This window comes from Mchenga conophoros, linkage group LG17 (genome assembly GCF_057382185.1).
Source record: "Mchenga conophoros isolate Kocher_MC1m ecotype Shallow Benthic linkage group LG17, M_conophoros_male_GT1.1, whole genome shotgun sequence".
In the NCBI taxonomy this organism is placed as follows: Eukaryota; Metazoa; Chordata; class Actinopteri; order Cichliformes; family Cichlidae; genus Mchenga; species Mchenga conophoros.
This window is the reverse complement of record NC_140542.1, coordinates 20,782,777-20,800,112: the sequence shown is the minus strand read 5'-3', so window position 1 is coordinate 20,800,112 and position 17,336 is coordinate 20,782,777. Positions and strand designations below refer to the sequence as shown.

General features: G+C 38.2%; 1 protein-coding gene across 1 annotated transcript; it reads right to left on the bottom strand.

Moving 5' to 3' along the window:
* Positions 1-302: 302 nt before the first annotated feature.
* On the bottom strand, positions 303-6,263 carry LOC146555426 (interferon gamma-like). Its single transcript, XM_085251400.1, has 4 exons — positions 5,984-6,263; positions 4,667-4,735; positions 2,299-2,586; positions 303-1,472 (listed from the first exon to the last, which is right to left on the bottom strand). The coding sequence occupies exons 1-4, from the start codon at positions 6,101-6,103 to the stop codon at positions 1,329-1,331; spliced, it is 621 nt and encodes a 206-aa protein (XP_085107526.1). The 5' UTR covers positions 6,104-6,263; the 3' UTR covers positions 303-1,328.
* Between the last annotated feature and the right edge of the window lie 11,073 nt (positions 6,264-17,336).

The following is a 17,336-nucleotide window of genomic DNA, read 5'->3' as shown; positions in this document are numbered from 1 at the left end:
TGCATGACTTTAGCTCTGTGGCATGAGGCGACTCGCTCCTCCGCCTCCTCTCCACTGATAAAAAGTCATGTTCAGGGGCAAAATAATAACAAAGTAAAGATTTGTGTTCAGCAACAGGAATCAGTGGATTAAAAGTCATGACTCATGATTCTCTGAGCTTGTTCCTATAAATTCTCCATCACAACTTTCCTTCCTCATGATGTTTTACATCCAGGTGCGGGAAATGCTTTTTTTGGAAAACCAAAACCAAAATCTTTACAACCAAGATCTTAAATCTATAAGAGACTGCACATAAGCCATAATCAGCGTCATTCTGTTTTATTCAGGTGCATTTGCCAATCAATAAATTAATAATAAATAATCAACAATCAACAACTTAAATACAAAATAAATAAAGAAAACTACAATATGTCAGTAAAAATAAAAACAAAACATCCTGAAGGTTTTAGTACTTCAACTACAAAGAAATTTAATACTACTTTAATACTACAGTACTGAACCTGACTGTTCAGAGGATTAGTAGTACACTGAAGTACTTTGTACTGTAAACATCATCACCATCAGCTCTCATTGGCACTGCAGTGGAGAAGCTAGGTCAGGGTTCCCATTGAGACAAAAAAAATCAACTTATAGAATACAATTATGTGAAAACTTCGTTAAATTTGTCACATAAACGGGATTTCACACATTTACTTTGCATAAATGTAATTCCTCAACAAAATGTGATAAATCTGGAAAACTACCTATCAGTAATTATCAGTGGAACCGCCCATTTCTCCACCACAGTCCAATCTCAGTGCAACAAGAGGGAGTTTCACTCAGAAAGAATTCAGGGTTTTTTAACTTAAAACAAAATACAAGAAAGAAATAACCTAAATTTACAAAATATTCAGTAAAAAATAAACTTTAACCACAATTAAACATATCTTTGTTTTGTGGGTTTTTAATAATATGAAGTTTTTAAAGCCGAGAAAAAACAACAACATTAAATCAAGTATTTCCACTGGGTGAAACTCCATGTTGAAAACAATTAGGTATAATCTCTGGATCCTTCAGTGAAAATATTCCACAGGATCAAACTTTTATGCTGGTTTCAAGTATCACACACCAAACATTATATAAAAATATTTTTCCGAGACTACGATCTTATAAGGCTTAGGCTGCTGGTTCACTGTTAATTTAAATATAAATATAGATGAAAATAGAATACAAAATTCTAACAACTAGACACACTGGTTTCAGTCTGAGAATCTTTTGGTTTTGTATAATTTAAACATCCTGCATCCTTGTTTTACTGTTATTTCTCTTTATGCCCTTTAGGTCGCCTTTTAGGCTCTGGTGCGATCTTTAGCCTTTGTTTGCCTCCGCCGTCTGCGTCTCCTCTGGATCTTGATTTCGGGGAGCGAGCTCGCCTCTTCGTACAGCTGTGGCAGCTGCCAAAGTGCTTTGCTCTGGATGATGCGGTCGTTCATCTACAGGAGAGAGAGAGACAAAGGCAAGTTTGACATTAATGATGACGATCACATGGTTACAGAGAGGACCTTTGTTAAGATTCAGCACAATGACATCAACATTTAAAACCCTTAAATAATGTAAGACCTTTGTGAGCTTTTAGAATAACTAAGGCACATCGTCCCCTGGTGTAAGCATCACAAATTTAAGACCTGCAAAAAACACATTATTTTAAGCCCTAAATAAAACCTTATTTCTAGTCTCACCTAGGCCCCAAACTTTCTCTCTGCCTTTTCTTTTCCTAGTTTCTATTTAAATCCTTTGTGGATGCGTTATTAAACCTCGTAATATCCTGCAGGTCACTGATGACTAATCTAAGGTTAGGGCATGAGTTCTCTCTTTTTGTCTGTTTTAAACCAAATGCAAAAGTCTTTAACACAAAAACTGTATTGCCAAAATGAATGAGACATGATCTGAAATCCTCAAAATCTGCCTGTTTTTCACTAAAACAAAATCCTGGATGGGCAGCCAGGGACTTGCTCTGGATGTTCAGAGGGTAAGCTGAACATCCATTTGTAGGACCAAAGCATTTGTCCTTAAGTATGAATTTAGGACTTATATAAGCCCTCAATAAGGTTGGTCAAATCTTTTCAAGTCTAACTTTTCAGGCTTTACATAAGCCATTCATATGGGCTGCTCAACCCATCCTGAGGCTTATTGTGAGCTCCTCTTAATCACTGTACAATCCTCAACATAGACTTCACAAAAACCTCACTGTTGGGTTTACGTAAGTCCTAAGTCAAGTTAAGGCTTTCACAGCCAAGAAGCAATCAGAATGCTCTCTACCTTGATATCTCTGAGGGTCTGCAATCCCTGCAGAAGCTTCTCCTGTTCATGGTAGCGGCGTTTCTTTAGCTCCTGGACCTTCTTCAGGATGTAATTCAGCTCTGATCTGACATCTCTGCCTGCTACCAAGCCTGCGTTGTTGGGGCTGCTGGACGCAGGGGTGATGGCCGAGCCAGGTTGCGCGTTGCTCACGGCGATCTGGGGACTCGGAGTGGGCAGTTGTTTCAACATGTGGCCAAGCAACTTTTCGTACGACTCCAAAACACCACCCATGAAGATCAACTTGGTCTGAGAACGAGAAACAGAGAGGTAATGACATGAAAGTACAAATGGCTTATATTTGTTTAATATGAATATATCTGGTTGTGCAAATATGGCTTTGAAAATGCCCAAAATGCTGAATTTCGCAGCATTCCTCAGCATTTTGGACTCGGGTACCAAAAGCCAAAAAACTGAAACAACGCAGAATACATTTGTAGTAAATAAACCTGAAGAAAAACTGAGATGTGAGGAAAAGGTTGCTTCACAAACATTGCAACCTTAGGTGCTAAAAACTTTTCGCACAATGGAAAAAACTCTGTGGTTTCCCACACAACAGTTAAGCTAACATAGAAGGCCTTAAAGGGGAATACCACTCACTGACTGCTGTTAAACCTGAATGTCATATCCATACACTGCTAACAGGACCGAAACTACTAGTTTGGATGTAAGAAATGAGAGTTTGTGGCTCAATGTTTGACCCAGTGTTTGTTTTCAATTTGGTCGATTCACTTACACTTGTTGAATAATCTGTGGTAATTTCTGGTGACAACCAAAAACCTTTCATGTCAGAAGCAACAAAAGCTGTGGGATCCCTGACAAAACACTTTCAGTGGCACCATCAAGAGTGTTTTTAAAGAGCTTTAAAACCTGACAGAGGCAACAGCACGATGAACTGACCGGACAGAAGCAGGCTAAAAGATGTAAGATGTTTCCTTCGAATGAGAGGGGGCAAATGGTGTTAAAGCTCAGATGAGTCATTAGATATCTCTAAAATATATGAAATGCAGCACTGGGGTAGGTGTGGTGGTAAAGAAACCTCTAAATAGGAAAACCTGGTGGGTTGCAATAAAGTTCATGCAAAATACCACCCTCCATACAACAGCCTTCCCCCTGCATACCACCATGTGTTAAGCTATAATAGAAACTCATCTTGACTTTAAATTTCCAACTGTTATGACTAACCTGTCAAAATGTTTCTGAGTGCTGGAAGATATTGCTGGCTATAGGAGGTGGTGACCACAGAAAATCTACTTGAACATTCAGTTTTAGAAAGGCGCTGATACTTTTCTTCTTTTACTAGCAATATCTTTAACTGTTCCTCAAGAGGCAGTGCAACAAAATTTCCATTGTTTTGCTTCAAATTTTCTCCATTTTTTCCTTTTTCTTGTTGCTGTTGACTGCTTTAATTACAGTTTTAGTACAGTTACTTTACAATAATATCAGTTAGACTTTTAATAATTAGTTAGAAGATATACATCCTCAAAAAATGTTCCTTTTTATTCCAAATTTGCAGAAGCTTTAACCTGAACCTCATAGCCATCTAACCACACAGAACTTCAAACAGAGTGACATAAAAAACTGCCGACCAGAGCTCCTCAGTCTGTGCTCTCTTGGCTTGATGTCAGTACTTGAAACCAACCATGAAACGGCCTTGTAAGTGATGTTGGTGAAAAGTGAAAGTTTGATCGGGAGACTGAGAATAGCTGCAGAAAGGTGGCATCCTGCAGAGCCAGCAAAGTGAAGGAAAACCCCACAAAAACCTCAACTCAATGTAAAAGACAAAACCTGGAAATACCAGCTGGCTGCTGACTCAGGCAGTGCCTGTTAGCCAAAGATGGAGGAGCTCAACAGGAGGTTTGCCTCCATCGAGTATCCTGACTCTTTCCAGAGTTCAGAAATATACCTGCTAACAACTTTAAAGATGCCTGATTACTAATCAGTGTCTTCACTCTTTCATAAACATGCAAAAGTCAAAGTGGTGGTTTTATTATCTTTACACCATCTGGAAATCCACTTTAGTGACGATGATGCTGAAGACACTGGGTGGATGGATAGAAATAGTTCCTCATTTCTTTGTGTAAGGATGGAATACAGCATGGTTTCCAGTATTAATACTGAGCTTTAGGCTAAGCTACCTTGATGCTTACCACGTGGACCTTAAGCCACAAGTGTGTTTCCTAAATTCTGCCTGTCCATTTGAGGCTATAGTAAGGCCATAGTTAGAGCAAAACTCTCATTTGCCACGAGAAACCTTTTCTTTGGATTGCATGGACATTTTACATTTTGTGGACAAACTACGCGCTCCCATTAATCACATGAATCTTACCTCAATTTTTTTGTTCTGGTCACTAGGAAATACGGGTTTCCCATCATATTTTTCCCGGCTTGAAATTTTCTGCAAAAGACAAAAAAAAAAGAAGATATTTTCAGATCATGTTTGACATTAATAATGAATAATCGGTATCGGTATTGGGTTTTATCCCAGCTCACAAACATTGTCAAACATGATTTGAACTGGAGCAGAAAATAAGGTGCAAGGAATCACTAACTTATAAAAGGTTTTCAGTTTTAGTTTTTTAAAGAAACCAATGATTCAGCCGAGCTGTTGTTAAAAAAAAAAAAACCCCGATTGGCTGACTGGAGAGGGCAACTGCTCATTTACTTTGCTTCATATATAAATAAACAGCATTTTAAAACAGATTCTGAATTTCACTGGAAGCCACTGAAGGGAAGCCTGCTAGCCGGTTGCTAGCAGGTTAGCTGCTCTATTCAGGACCGACTAAAGACCAATAAGAGAAGTGTAGGAAAAGGTGAAATATAATAATTGTTGGACTAAAAGATCCAGGATTAAATTGGAATTTGATCTGAAACTGATAACTGAAGATTAAAATTTTAGAAAGTGGTACGAATGGTGCGTTTAAAGCCTGTTGGCCACACTGTGTCTGATATCAAATATGGAGACTGTAAAGAAATTGAGAAATTTGTCCGAAAAAGACAAAAACAGTTTAAAAGTGTTTTTTTTTCTTACAGCGATAAACATGAGAAGGCCAATAATCCAACAGCAGTTATAAAAGACAGCGTGAGTTCAGCTGTTTCTGTGTTTAGAGCTTTCTATCATTACTGGTGCCTTCAAGGACTGTCTGTCATGAAGTTTAAAGGATGGTTAAGAACATCTGCCAACTAGCAATGAAAAACCAAACAAATTACAAAAACAAGCTGCTAATAGGGGAAATGATAATTGGGGGGGGGTCAATGAGCACGTACTTTGCAGAAAAATTTGATGGTGCATTCAAGGACACTCCCACATCTGTGATGTGACTCTGTCTCATCCTTGAATCCACCATTCCAGGAAGTGTCCCTGCTCGCCTCTGCATCACCACATGAAACATGATATCATTCACATAAAGTTTCGTATGTGAGATGCTCCAGGCTGGGTGTGTAGTATTTAGCGTCTCGTGGGTTAAAATGGTCCTTTAACCACACACTTAAGTGGAAATTTAAAAAGACATCTTTGCGCATGTGTGTGTGTGTTTGTGGTAAGAGCATCACTGTGACAAACAGGAGGAAACAGAAAGTCTGTAGAGCTGCACAGTCTAGTATTACTCAAGTACTAAGTAGCAGTTGAAGTGCAGTGAATACTTACATAGTGCTGCAAGAGGCTCTGGATGGTCCTGTTCATCTCTGCTGGGATGTGGGATCCTCTGACCTGACAGGCAAAAAGCCAGAGGCACAGACAGACTGCTGCCCTCACTGTGGTAGCCATCCTGTCTCTGTTTGTATTACCCCTGAGTGTAGTTGAGTCTTCGGTTTGATTCCCAATCCGGGCCGAGTGTTTTCAATTTGAGAACGGATTCTGGCTGAGCAGTGTCCTCCCTGACTGAGTGACTGATGATCTGACTGACAGTGTCTCTCTTACCCTGAAGTTGGTGCGAACTGTTTGACTTGTCATGAAAGCTTTTATTTATAACTCTGCGAGAGAGAGAGAGGCAAAGTGGCAGAGTGACATAGACATGCACTCAGACAGAGAGAGAGAGAGTGATGCGATGATCTAGGTGTGAAATTGTGGTTTTGAGTTTCCTTTAAATCAACAACTTCATAGAAGAGGGTGAGGGGTCGGCTTCCCACTCATGCATATCATACCCAAATCATCTGCTCACTGCAGAATTTTGCGTCTCCCAGCTGTTTTATTAAAATTTGTGCTTTTGCTGGTCAGACTTGAAGTTGCAAAGGGGTCTAATAGTTTGCATGAGACCTCTCATAATTGCATTAATCTCTCAAAGCGTGCACTGAGGTTCGAGGAGCAATGACTGGAAAGCACGCTGCGTGAAAGAGTGAGGTGGCACCCTGCGTCAGAAACCATTAGATCCAGCGATTCCGTCACGGAAATCATTACACCTCCATTGAATCCACTGCATCTGGGATTTCACAGCCACCTCTGACGGTTTCTGATCGTGGGCCATACATGTGCCACGTCGTGCTGATAAACCTATCTATCGATCAATTAGTGTTGGGTACAGATTCATAGTTTGATCTAATAAAAGCACTGTGAGGTCATCACATTTGAGGAGTCAGACTTTTTTTTAAAACTTTTCTTCAAATCTTGGCAGTCAGGGCCCAAAGAAAGTAATCGTTCTAAGTGGTTTATATTTAGGACAAGGGTTGTTCTTCCGTAATATTCATCTGACCTGATAAACTGTTTGGAGCTAACACTCTTAACTTATTTTGTATATGCTCACTAGCCCAGTTAAATGTAAGGTCAAAAGCTGAATGAGTCCTGATCTGCAAGGAAACATATGCTGGGATGCTCAGAGTGTGGCTGAGATAATACCGACCCCTCATCCTCCATGGTAGGGTTGGGTTAGGCAGCTGGTGACTGGGTAGATTTTACAAGATTAAAATATCTCCACACAAAAAAAAATCAGACAGGAGGAAATAGCATGCTTGCTGTGGATTTCATTTGCACATTGCCCCATTTGGAGTTCCACTGAACATTCCTTGTTTTAATAATCACTTCAAATGGCTTCCAGCCCCATGAGGTCCACGTCATCATTGGTTACAAATTCCTCCCAAATCGGAGTGTTTTCTTTTACTTGATTTTTCTTTTTTAAATTACTTTTTTTTTTTTTAACTCATAACAGTCAGAGTTAATTTATTTTCTCACTTTGTACTAAGTTCCCAGATTATTAACCCTCTCCAGGCAGGCGTTGCAGATTTGCAACAGTTAAAAACTAACAACCTGATTACCCCACATACATATTTTATGAGGGTTTTTTTTACTCAGAAGTACCACTGCAGGACTTGGTTGTGCATTAGCAACAAAAAGTTTACTTTGAGCCTGAGAGGGTTAGAGCAGGGGAAGCTCCAACTACTGGGTGGATCTTCTCTTAGCCTTTATTTTATTCTGTTTTATGGTCTCTTTTTATTTTAACATGTTTAATCAAATTTTAGGGTCTATTATACTTCTAATTTATTCTCCTCCATCTAAAGTTCTGGGTTAAAGTTACTAATGAAAGTGAGAGGATAGACTGTGGGATCAGAGTCAGGGTTAGGGTCGTCATCAGTGATGGCACTGACAGAAACAACAGTCCTGGTAATGCATGTGTTGGGATTCACAACAGTTGAAAGTTGATCCATTGCGTGCATGGCCTTTGTATTATGGTGGAATATATGTGCCTGTTGTTGCTGACTGGGTAACACCTCTGTGACACATCTGCCGAACACGCACCTCAAAGCCCGTTTCCCGTTTTTGCACATCGTTTCAATGAAACTGGTTCTTCAGGACAGAAACCAAAGCGACGCATTGCACAGATTGAAGTTGCTTCTGGATTGGTTGTATCTCGGGTTTTATTGGAAACTCTAAAACTTTTGAGGGTGTGTATTGCTACGGAGGCCTGCTGAGGCACAAATAAAGCCTGCATGAACTCAAATATCATCATCCTGCAATAAGTTGTAAAAACTTGGATCCCTCTATCATTTAAACAGCACTCATTGTTTTTCATAGCAAATATTTTCTATTTAGTTTCTTTTTAACTTTTAATTGTGGATGTGCATGACATTTACTGTGGTGCTACTGAAAGATGTCCAAGCATACATGGAAATACAGAACATAAGGCAAAAAATGAGTGGAATTCTAATGTGATTCAAAGTCAGTATTTAGTATTAAACCTTTATTCTTCACCCTGAACTATTCCACTGACTTTCAGTCCACTGCTTAGTCTAATTTGCCATTCCTAGGCCTTTTTCCCTGTTTCCTTTCTTTACAAATGGCTTCTTGACAGCGCCCCTTTCGCCAAGACCATTATGATGAGATTTCAGTGAACATTAAATGAATTAACTAAAGGGTCAGTCTTAAGGACATGACTTGCAGATAGTGTTCACCTGCTGTAGCTAGCTTAGTAAGCCTACGACCACTTCCGTTGTCTGTTCCTTTGTCCCGTTCAACATGTAAATGAATCAAAACGATAGCAATATTGAAATGTATTGACTTGTGTAGTATTTTTTTCTCTCTTATTTTCTAAATGTGCCTGCATATTGTTTACATGTTTGAAATAAATAAATTAACAAGATAACAAATTTCTGTTACAGTAGCAGAAATTACACCAAATTCAATACTTTTTCTCCACATTTGCACCTGAGACCTTGTAACACTAACAAGTCAGATGACACCAGAATGGAAAATGGCTAATTGGGCACAATTTAGACATTATCAATTTGTACTCACTTTTGTTGCCTGCAGTTTAGGCTTTAATGGCTGAGTGTTGAGTTATTTTGAGGTGACAGCAAATTTACACTGTTATTCAAGCTGTACACTGACTACTTTACATTGTATCAAAGCGTCATATCTTCATTGTTGTCCCATGAAAAGATATATTAAAATATTTACAAAAATTTGAGGGGTGTACTCACTTTTCTGAGATATACTGCATGTTAAGACACAATACTGGTTCTTTCAGAGTTAGGAATCTTTTTTAGGCTCGAATGATTCATGGGTCAGTGTGAAGTGGCTTAACAAACAAGAAATTTCCTCTGACAAAAGTCAGCTATAAGGACAGCCAATATCAAAGTCAAATGTTAAAAGATCTTCTTGACAGTTCTCAAACTATTGCTCAAGACCAAAACTACAATAAAGCTGGCCTCTTTGAAGCTAAATGTAAAGACGTAATGAGTGGCTTAAGCCTTTTGCACAGTACTTTAAGAGTGTATTTTTTCTGGAAATTAAGTTAAAAAGTGCTGGGATTTTTATTTATTTTTTTGATGGGATAGGAAATGTTCAGAATATCAGGAAATCTTTTCAATCTATGAACTGAAAATGAAAATTGCAGGATTCAGGGAGGATTCAGGGTCACCTGATCCAGCCCTAACTATATGCTTTAGCAAAAAGGAAAGTTTTAAGCCTAATCTTAAAAGTAGAGATAGTTTCTGTCTCCCAAATCCAAACTGGAAGTTGGTTCCACAGAAGAGGGGCCTGAAAACTGAAGACTTTGGGTCCCATTCTACTTTTAAATACTCTAGGAACAACAAGTAGGCCTGCAGTGCGAGAGCAAAGTGCTCTAATAGGGTGATATTGTGCTACAAGGTCATTAAGATAAGCTGGGGCCTGATTATTTAAGACCTTGTATTTGAGGAGCACGATTTTGAATTCAATTCTGGATTTAACAGGAAGCCAATGAAGTGAAGCCAAAACAGAAGAAATATACTGTCTCTTTCTAGTCCCTGTCAGCACTCTTGCTGCAGCATTTTGGATTAACTGAAGGCTTTTGGGGGAGTTTTAGGACATCCTGATAACAATGAATTACAGTAGTTTGGCCTAGAAGTAATAAATACATGAACTAGTTTTTCAATGTCACTCTAAGTCAGGATATTTCTAATTTTAGAAATATCCTGAAAATGGAAAAAAGCAGTCCTATTTGTTTAATATGTGCATTGAAGGACATAACCTGGTCAAAAATTACTCCAAGGTTCCTCACAGTGTTACTGGAGGCCAAATTAGATCTTAGATGTCCTTACTGCAGAAGCGAGGATATCTGTCAAACAACCATTATAGTTTCATTAATGATATTTGATCTATTTTCTGGGTGATGTTGTATTCAGACTAATATGCTAGTTTATTTATGGTTAAGGACCATATAACATGAATATTCTGTATAAGGGGGGCTTTTAATTTTTTTAATTATTTTTTGTAGCTTTATTTGAGAAACTATTTATAGATGTTACTTACTTATTTTTGTTCCTTTTATTGGATTTGTTGACAAAAACAAGTGTAAAGTGTAGAAGTAGACTTATATGCCATTTGATGCACACAGAGGTGTTTATGAGGGGTATAGAGCTAGTTATGTACCCATTTGTTGGTTACATGTTTTGATATTTACATGTTTAAACATCTGAATGTTTACACATGCACTTTCAAAGCAGTAATAAGTATGCATTGAATCTGCCTAGTTGGATTCCCTACATTTTTATAGGATTAGTATAGGATTTCCTGTGGCCAGTGAACTATCATAAGGTGAGAGATTCCAAACCACAAAGCAAACCCTCATGTACACAAGATATAAAATATCACCTGACTTGTATTTTGAAACATCTGCATGCTGTTAAGACCCAGAGTAGCCTACGTTCTGTCAGATGCAGCAGTTTATACCAGTTAAAATTACACGATAAGGAAGATAATTAACCACTCAATAGCATTGCACATGTGAATAGTAGACTAAATGAAAATACACAGCTACCTGAGTCACATGACACTATGTATTGCAGCTCTGAGTGTGTGAAAATCAGTTGGCAAGCAAACGAAATAGAAATATTAGCTAAACATAATGGGTAAACAGTAACAGTAAATAAAGAGTAGAAGAAAAAGAACTTGGCAACTGGGACACTCAAGCAACTAAGAGAGACTGTTAAATCACACTGCAAATTTTAATTTCACTTAATTTTTCCCATATATACAAAACTGCAATTCAAAGTAAAAACTATCCTGGGCAAGCCCCCAATTACACTGCAACCCAGCTCATAGACGACAAAGAGATTACAGACATGATAATTTATGGTATAACTGCAGTTTAAGTCATTCTCCATGATGACCACAACCCTAATGTGGATGAGAATATGTAAGGTTACAAAAATAGTTCTTACAGAAATGCATCAAAAACTCTCTGTGTTTTTCCAATAAAGTTGTTTTGGGCTACACAGCTCTGATAATGACTCAGTCTTCACAGGGTTAAAGGTTTTACTCAAAAATTATAGACAGACAATTATGATTAATAGGATTTCAAATATAAGTGAAATGCAATAGAATTGGCAACCATGTGAGCATGCTGATCTCCCAAAAGCAAAAGATTGTTCACTACTCAAACCTCCATTTTTAATTTTAAGACAATGAAGCCTTGGAATTTCCTAAAGACTTCCAAGAATTCACCGTTTGTTTGCAAAGAAAAAGCAGATAAAGACTTAGAAAGCTGAAAATAATGTAAGTATTAAAATCTCAATTTGAAATAAATAAATTCATTATTCCAAGCTGGACCCTTCCTGGTTACATCCGAAAGGAGAATTAGCTCGTAGATATCATGAAAGCTGTGGGATTTTTTTAAAAAAATTTTTTAGGAATAATCAGGAATAATCACCTCTGTTAAGATAAGTTTGAGTCTGAAGATTCATTGAAAAACTTAGAAAGGCTACTATTGTTGAAAATGTCTGTACAAGCTAATGTGATGCTATGTTTTCATATTGCAGCTGCATATCAGGCCTTGATTGCTTATAAACTCAAAAATCTGTAAAAAGCTGAAGCATTGTATTTTATTATACAGAGCAATGGACAGTAAAGAGAATGTCAGGTAAGATGATGACAGGAAACTATGCCATTCTAGGTGTGAAGGCCTCGATTGAGTAATCAGAATAGCGAGCAGTTCCCCATTCAGTTTAAAGGAAACAGACGTGATGTAAGGGTTTTCTTGTTAGCTCCACGCCCGTTCATGCAAATATATTTATTCTTTGGTAGTAGCAACACTGAAAATATTAGTGCAGCATGCAGTGTGTGGAAAAAAACCCTGTTGAAATTTATATCAAGTGAAACCAACAAAAATAACGTGTGACCACAGAAGGGTCTGACCTTCAGGGAAAAAGATTTACTGTAAGTGAGGAAAGAGGTCTTCATAGAAAAAATGCATTCTGCTGTTCCATTAGTTAAAAAAGACTGCTCAGTTTGCAAAATTATGTTTATTCTTGTTATTATGATGATCTCTCTATAGCTCAGCATCTAAAATTCCTTAATGTCTGTATTGCACCAACTAGTATAACACTCATGCAAAGACAAAAACAACAAAAAATAGAGTTTTATTGTACTCCCCAGTGTTGCTATGACAGCAAACCCTTTTCCGATGTTTCTTTAGCCCAGTTTAACCTGCAGGACTTTCCCTAGGCACCTGTAATGTGTTTGGCTGCCATGGAAGAAAAATGCAACCTAAAGCAGAGGTTTCAGCAGAAATGGCCACAGATGATGAGTTAGAAAAAAAAAAGATGATATGGAAATGATTTCAAAGATGATTATTCTGCATTCTTACCTGTGATAAGACAGATACACAGAGGTGGGTTTTACTCATAGCCTGGATTTAAAATCACTCACTGGTTTCTGAAGCTGTCATTTGAAGCCTTACAATCAATGTTGGGAAGGTTACTTTTAAAATGTATTCCACTACAGATTACAGAATACATGCCCCAAAATGTATTTTGTAACGTATTCCGTTACATTACTCAATGAGAGTAGCGTATTCTGAATACTCTGGATTACTTAATATATTATCATGCTTTTTTACAACTACATGAATGTACTATTGCTGTGTGATTTATTACTAGTATTACTTGGATTCAGGAGACAGACACTATCTCTACTTTCAAGATTAGGCTTAAAACTTTCCTTTTTGCTAAAGCATATAGTTAGGGCTGGACCAGGTGACCCTGAATCCTCCCTTAGTTATGCTGCAATAGACATAGGCTGCCGGGGGATTCCCATGATGCATTGATTTTTCCTTTCCAGTCACCTTTCTCGCTCACTATGTATTAACAGACCTCTCTGCATTGAATCATATCTGTTATTAACCTCTGTCTCTCTTCCACAGCATGTCTTTTATCCTGTCTTCCTTCTCTCACCCCAACCGGTCGCAGCAGATGGCCGCCCCTCCCTGAGCCTGGATCTGCCGGAGGTTTCCTCCTGTTAAAAGGGAGTTTTTCCTTCCCACTGTTGCCAAAGTGCTTGCTCATAGGGGGTCATATGATTGTTGGGTTTTTCTCTGTATCTATGAAGCGCCTTGAGGCGACTTATGTTGTGATTTGGCGCTATATAAATAAAATTGAATTGAATTGAATTGAATTGAATTGAATTGAATTGAATTGAATTGAACTAGTACTGAAGGATACTCGCCATACCAAGAGCAACTAGATTTTTAAACGTTAATATAAAATGAGTAACAGTAGGGTGGACATTGGGTAAGGCTGCACTTTTTGCAGCGATCTCATATAGAAAACTATTCCGTGCGTATATAAAACAGGGTCGCGGCTCCGAACCGTAGTAAAGGGACCTCTGGCTAATACGTCGGGTTCATGTCGGGCTCGTAGCTGAAAACTTGCTTTACTTGTTGTCTGGGTCAACTTTGCTAGTGAGAGACAGAGAGAGGCGTTGACAGGCTGCTCCAACGGAGCTTATTGTTTCAGAGGAAAACACGAACACAGTTTAGTCGAGTCTTAACGGTTTACTTACAACTGGGCTCGTCAGGCACTCTTTTTGACTGCAGTGGTTATTATTATATTTACATGCTTCCAGCTCCCGCTTCTGGTCGGTGACAACTCGTACTTTTCCACTACCCTTTTTCTCCCTCCTCTCCCTCACAGACACATAACGGGTATAGCAGTCCACTCTCCCTGCAGCACGGACTACACTGCCTATGAGGCTACATTCTTTAGGTCTATGCCTGTAACACTCTACCTATTCCCTTCATATTAAATCATTTTAAAAAATATTTTTTCACTTTATTATGAGACGCGAGATTTAGACACAGGCATTACAGCCTCTTAATGTGTGTTTTGTTTGGGTTTCCAAAAATAGAGAGGGCATAGCCTAACATATGAATCAGGAAAAGACCGCCGTGTAATCCCTTTATTTCAACAAAGTAACTGTATTCTGAATACCACCTTTTATCATCTATTCTACTTATAGGAAAAAAATACAACTTACAACAAGACCTTTTTTGCAATCCAGTTTAATGTAATCTCAGAGCAGTTTTCCCAACAGGAAATTCTGTGTAAATTATACAGCACAGAATTTATAGCTAAACATGGTGCATGAAATACAACCAATGCAAGTGGTGAAGGTCCTGAAAGTCTGCAAATTTCTGCAACTTCTGCCACCTTTGTTAACACAGGAAGAGCTAAAGCGAGTAAGAAGCAACCTTTGTCCTGATCTAAAGCGACTGCCATAAGTGAGGCTGAGTTCAGATGAGGCCCCGAGGTCTGCAGGAGGGAGACAAAGAAATGCAGGAAACAGGAAAGACAGACAGGAAAGCAGACAGGTACGCTTTAGTGATTGCATTCAGGTGTGATATGATGTGGGTATCCCCTAGCCTCGTGCGTAGACAAGAACAAGGTCTGGGGTTTCACAGTTAGAAGTTTGTCTCAGTTTTAAAGAAGTCATGACAGATTCTTATCAAGCATCAGTCTGCATTTAAATGATTGTCAATGGTGAATTTCTATTGAAATTCAACTGAATTTTCCAGGAAATGTCTTACATTTTGAAAGCTTTGGGCTTTAAAGTTAAAACTTATTGTAAAGTTTTAGGTTTTTCTGATCCAGTAAAACATTTTCAATAAAAAGCCATAAAACTTGTGTTATTGACCCCAATATTGTAATTATTTATCATAAAACTTGAAAATGTCACATCCAGCTTTGTATAGTTAATATTTTAAATAAATATAAAATCTGTGCATATAGTCCTTAGTACTCCCAGTGGTTTAGTAGCTTGCAAAATAATTTTTAGCAGCAATACACCAAAGTGATGATTTCCTGTGTGATTTAATCAGTTTCTTACATTGATGTGTTGGCCCACTCTTCTTTACAGCATAGATTCAGTTCACTGGGTTTTGTGGTTATTTGTTTGGAGTTTTCTTCCTATTAAAATGGAGTTTTTCCTTCCTCATATGGGGTAATATGAGTGTTGGGGTTTTCTCTGTTTTCTTTGTGTTACTATAGGGTCTTACTTTATAACAGGGGCGATTTTAGCCCATTTTTGGGGGTGCTGAAGCACCCCCAAAATGAATCAAAGCACCCCCAAAGATTTCTTACTCATTTTTGACAATATATGTTGTTTGTGTGACACACTACTAAAAATATAAAAAGCATACAGTACTTGGTTGAGACGTAACATTTTGACAACAAAAGTATACATTTTCTTCTCAATATTTTGTACATTTGTACATTTCAAGTACTCTATTTTTGGAGTCTATTTTCATATATCTGTATCGTATTATACATACACATTAAAAGTGAATCCCTGTCCAAAAAATGCACTCAGTTTACTTCTTACTCACTATGATCATCATTCATCATTTCCCCCCAGTAAAGGAGTTAAAGTTAGGATATGTTTTTTGATGAATTTAAGAATCTTATGATTTAATAAAGAAATTTGCAGACTTCATAGAGATGGTAAAATTATGATGACATAACGGAGATGAAGACAACAGACGATGAGGACAGGGAGGAACAGGGGTTTAAATGCACCAAGGAGACAGTCAGAGAGAACTTGGGACAACTGGAGACATTTAAGGATGCAGGGACTGACAGAGCCAGGGAAGAAGTCTCGTCGTGACGAGTAAAGTTTATCTTGCCTGGCTGAGCAGCTCTCTGGCTGCTCAGCACCCCCAAAGCTCTGATCCTAGAATCTCCCCTGCTTTATAATATAAAGCGCCTTGAGCTTATTGAAACTTTACAAAAACAAAGCCTTCCAAACTGCTGATGTAATTTGGCGCTATATAAATAGAGTTGAATTGAAAGTTCAATTCCATTTTAACATGGAAATCTGTGGAAATAGAGTCACTTTTGTAGCCAGTCTTAAGTGGACATTAAAGGAACTGCAGTGTCATTGACCCCCATGTCAAAATAACCAACTTAAGCACTCAAACTATAAGACCTATTTTTGATCTCTAAATCTAATAATTGTTTTATTAAAAGTTATGCAAGGAGATATTTATTTTAAAACTCAGCATTTACAAAACGTATGACGCCTTTTGTATGGCCTGCTTTAACAACGTGCTAACCTTATTTACAATCAATATTGTATGGATGTAATAATGGTGCTAAAGATACAGAGGGCTGTTAAAAAATAAAAAGAAAGTTTATCCAGTGTATTTTTAGGGATTATGACACTTTGAGTGGATGCTGCTGTGTTTTGCTCAAAGTTTAGTTTTACTTAAAGATGTTCTAAAGAAGCGACGTTTCAGTTAATTAAATTTAGTTTTCTGCTGTTTTCAGCTCCTCATTTATTAACAAAGCAAATTAAAAATAAATCTTATTAATCAAATGGCCTGCATTTGTATAGCGCTTTTCTAGTCCATAGGACCCCAAAGCGCTTTACACTACATTCAGTCATTCACACACTGGCGATAGCAAGCTACATTGTAGCCACAGCTGCCCTGGGGCGCACTGACAGAGGCGAGGCTGCCAGACACAGGCGCCACTGGGCCCTCTGACCACTACCAGTAGGCAAACACGGGGTTAGTATCTTGCCCAAGGATATTTGGCATGCAGCCAGGGTGCAGCCTGGGATCGAACCACCGACCTTCTGATTAGTGGCTGACCTGCTCTGCCACCTGAGCTACAGCCACCCACATAATCAAGCTGGCTAGCTAAATGCAGCATTAGCTGCATGTGCATGGGCGACACTCTCTTCCAAATATGGTCACGTGTGTCTTCATAAGAAAAGAAAAAAGACAGGACATGGATGAAATGCAAACCCAAAG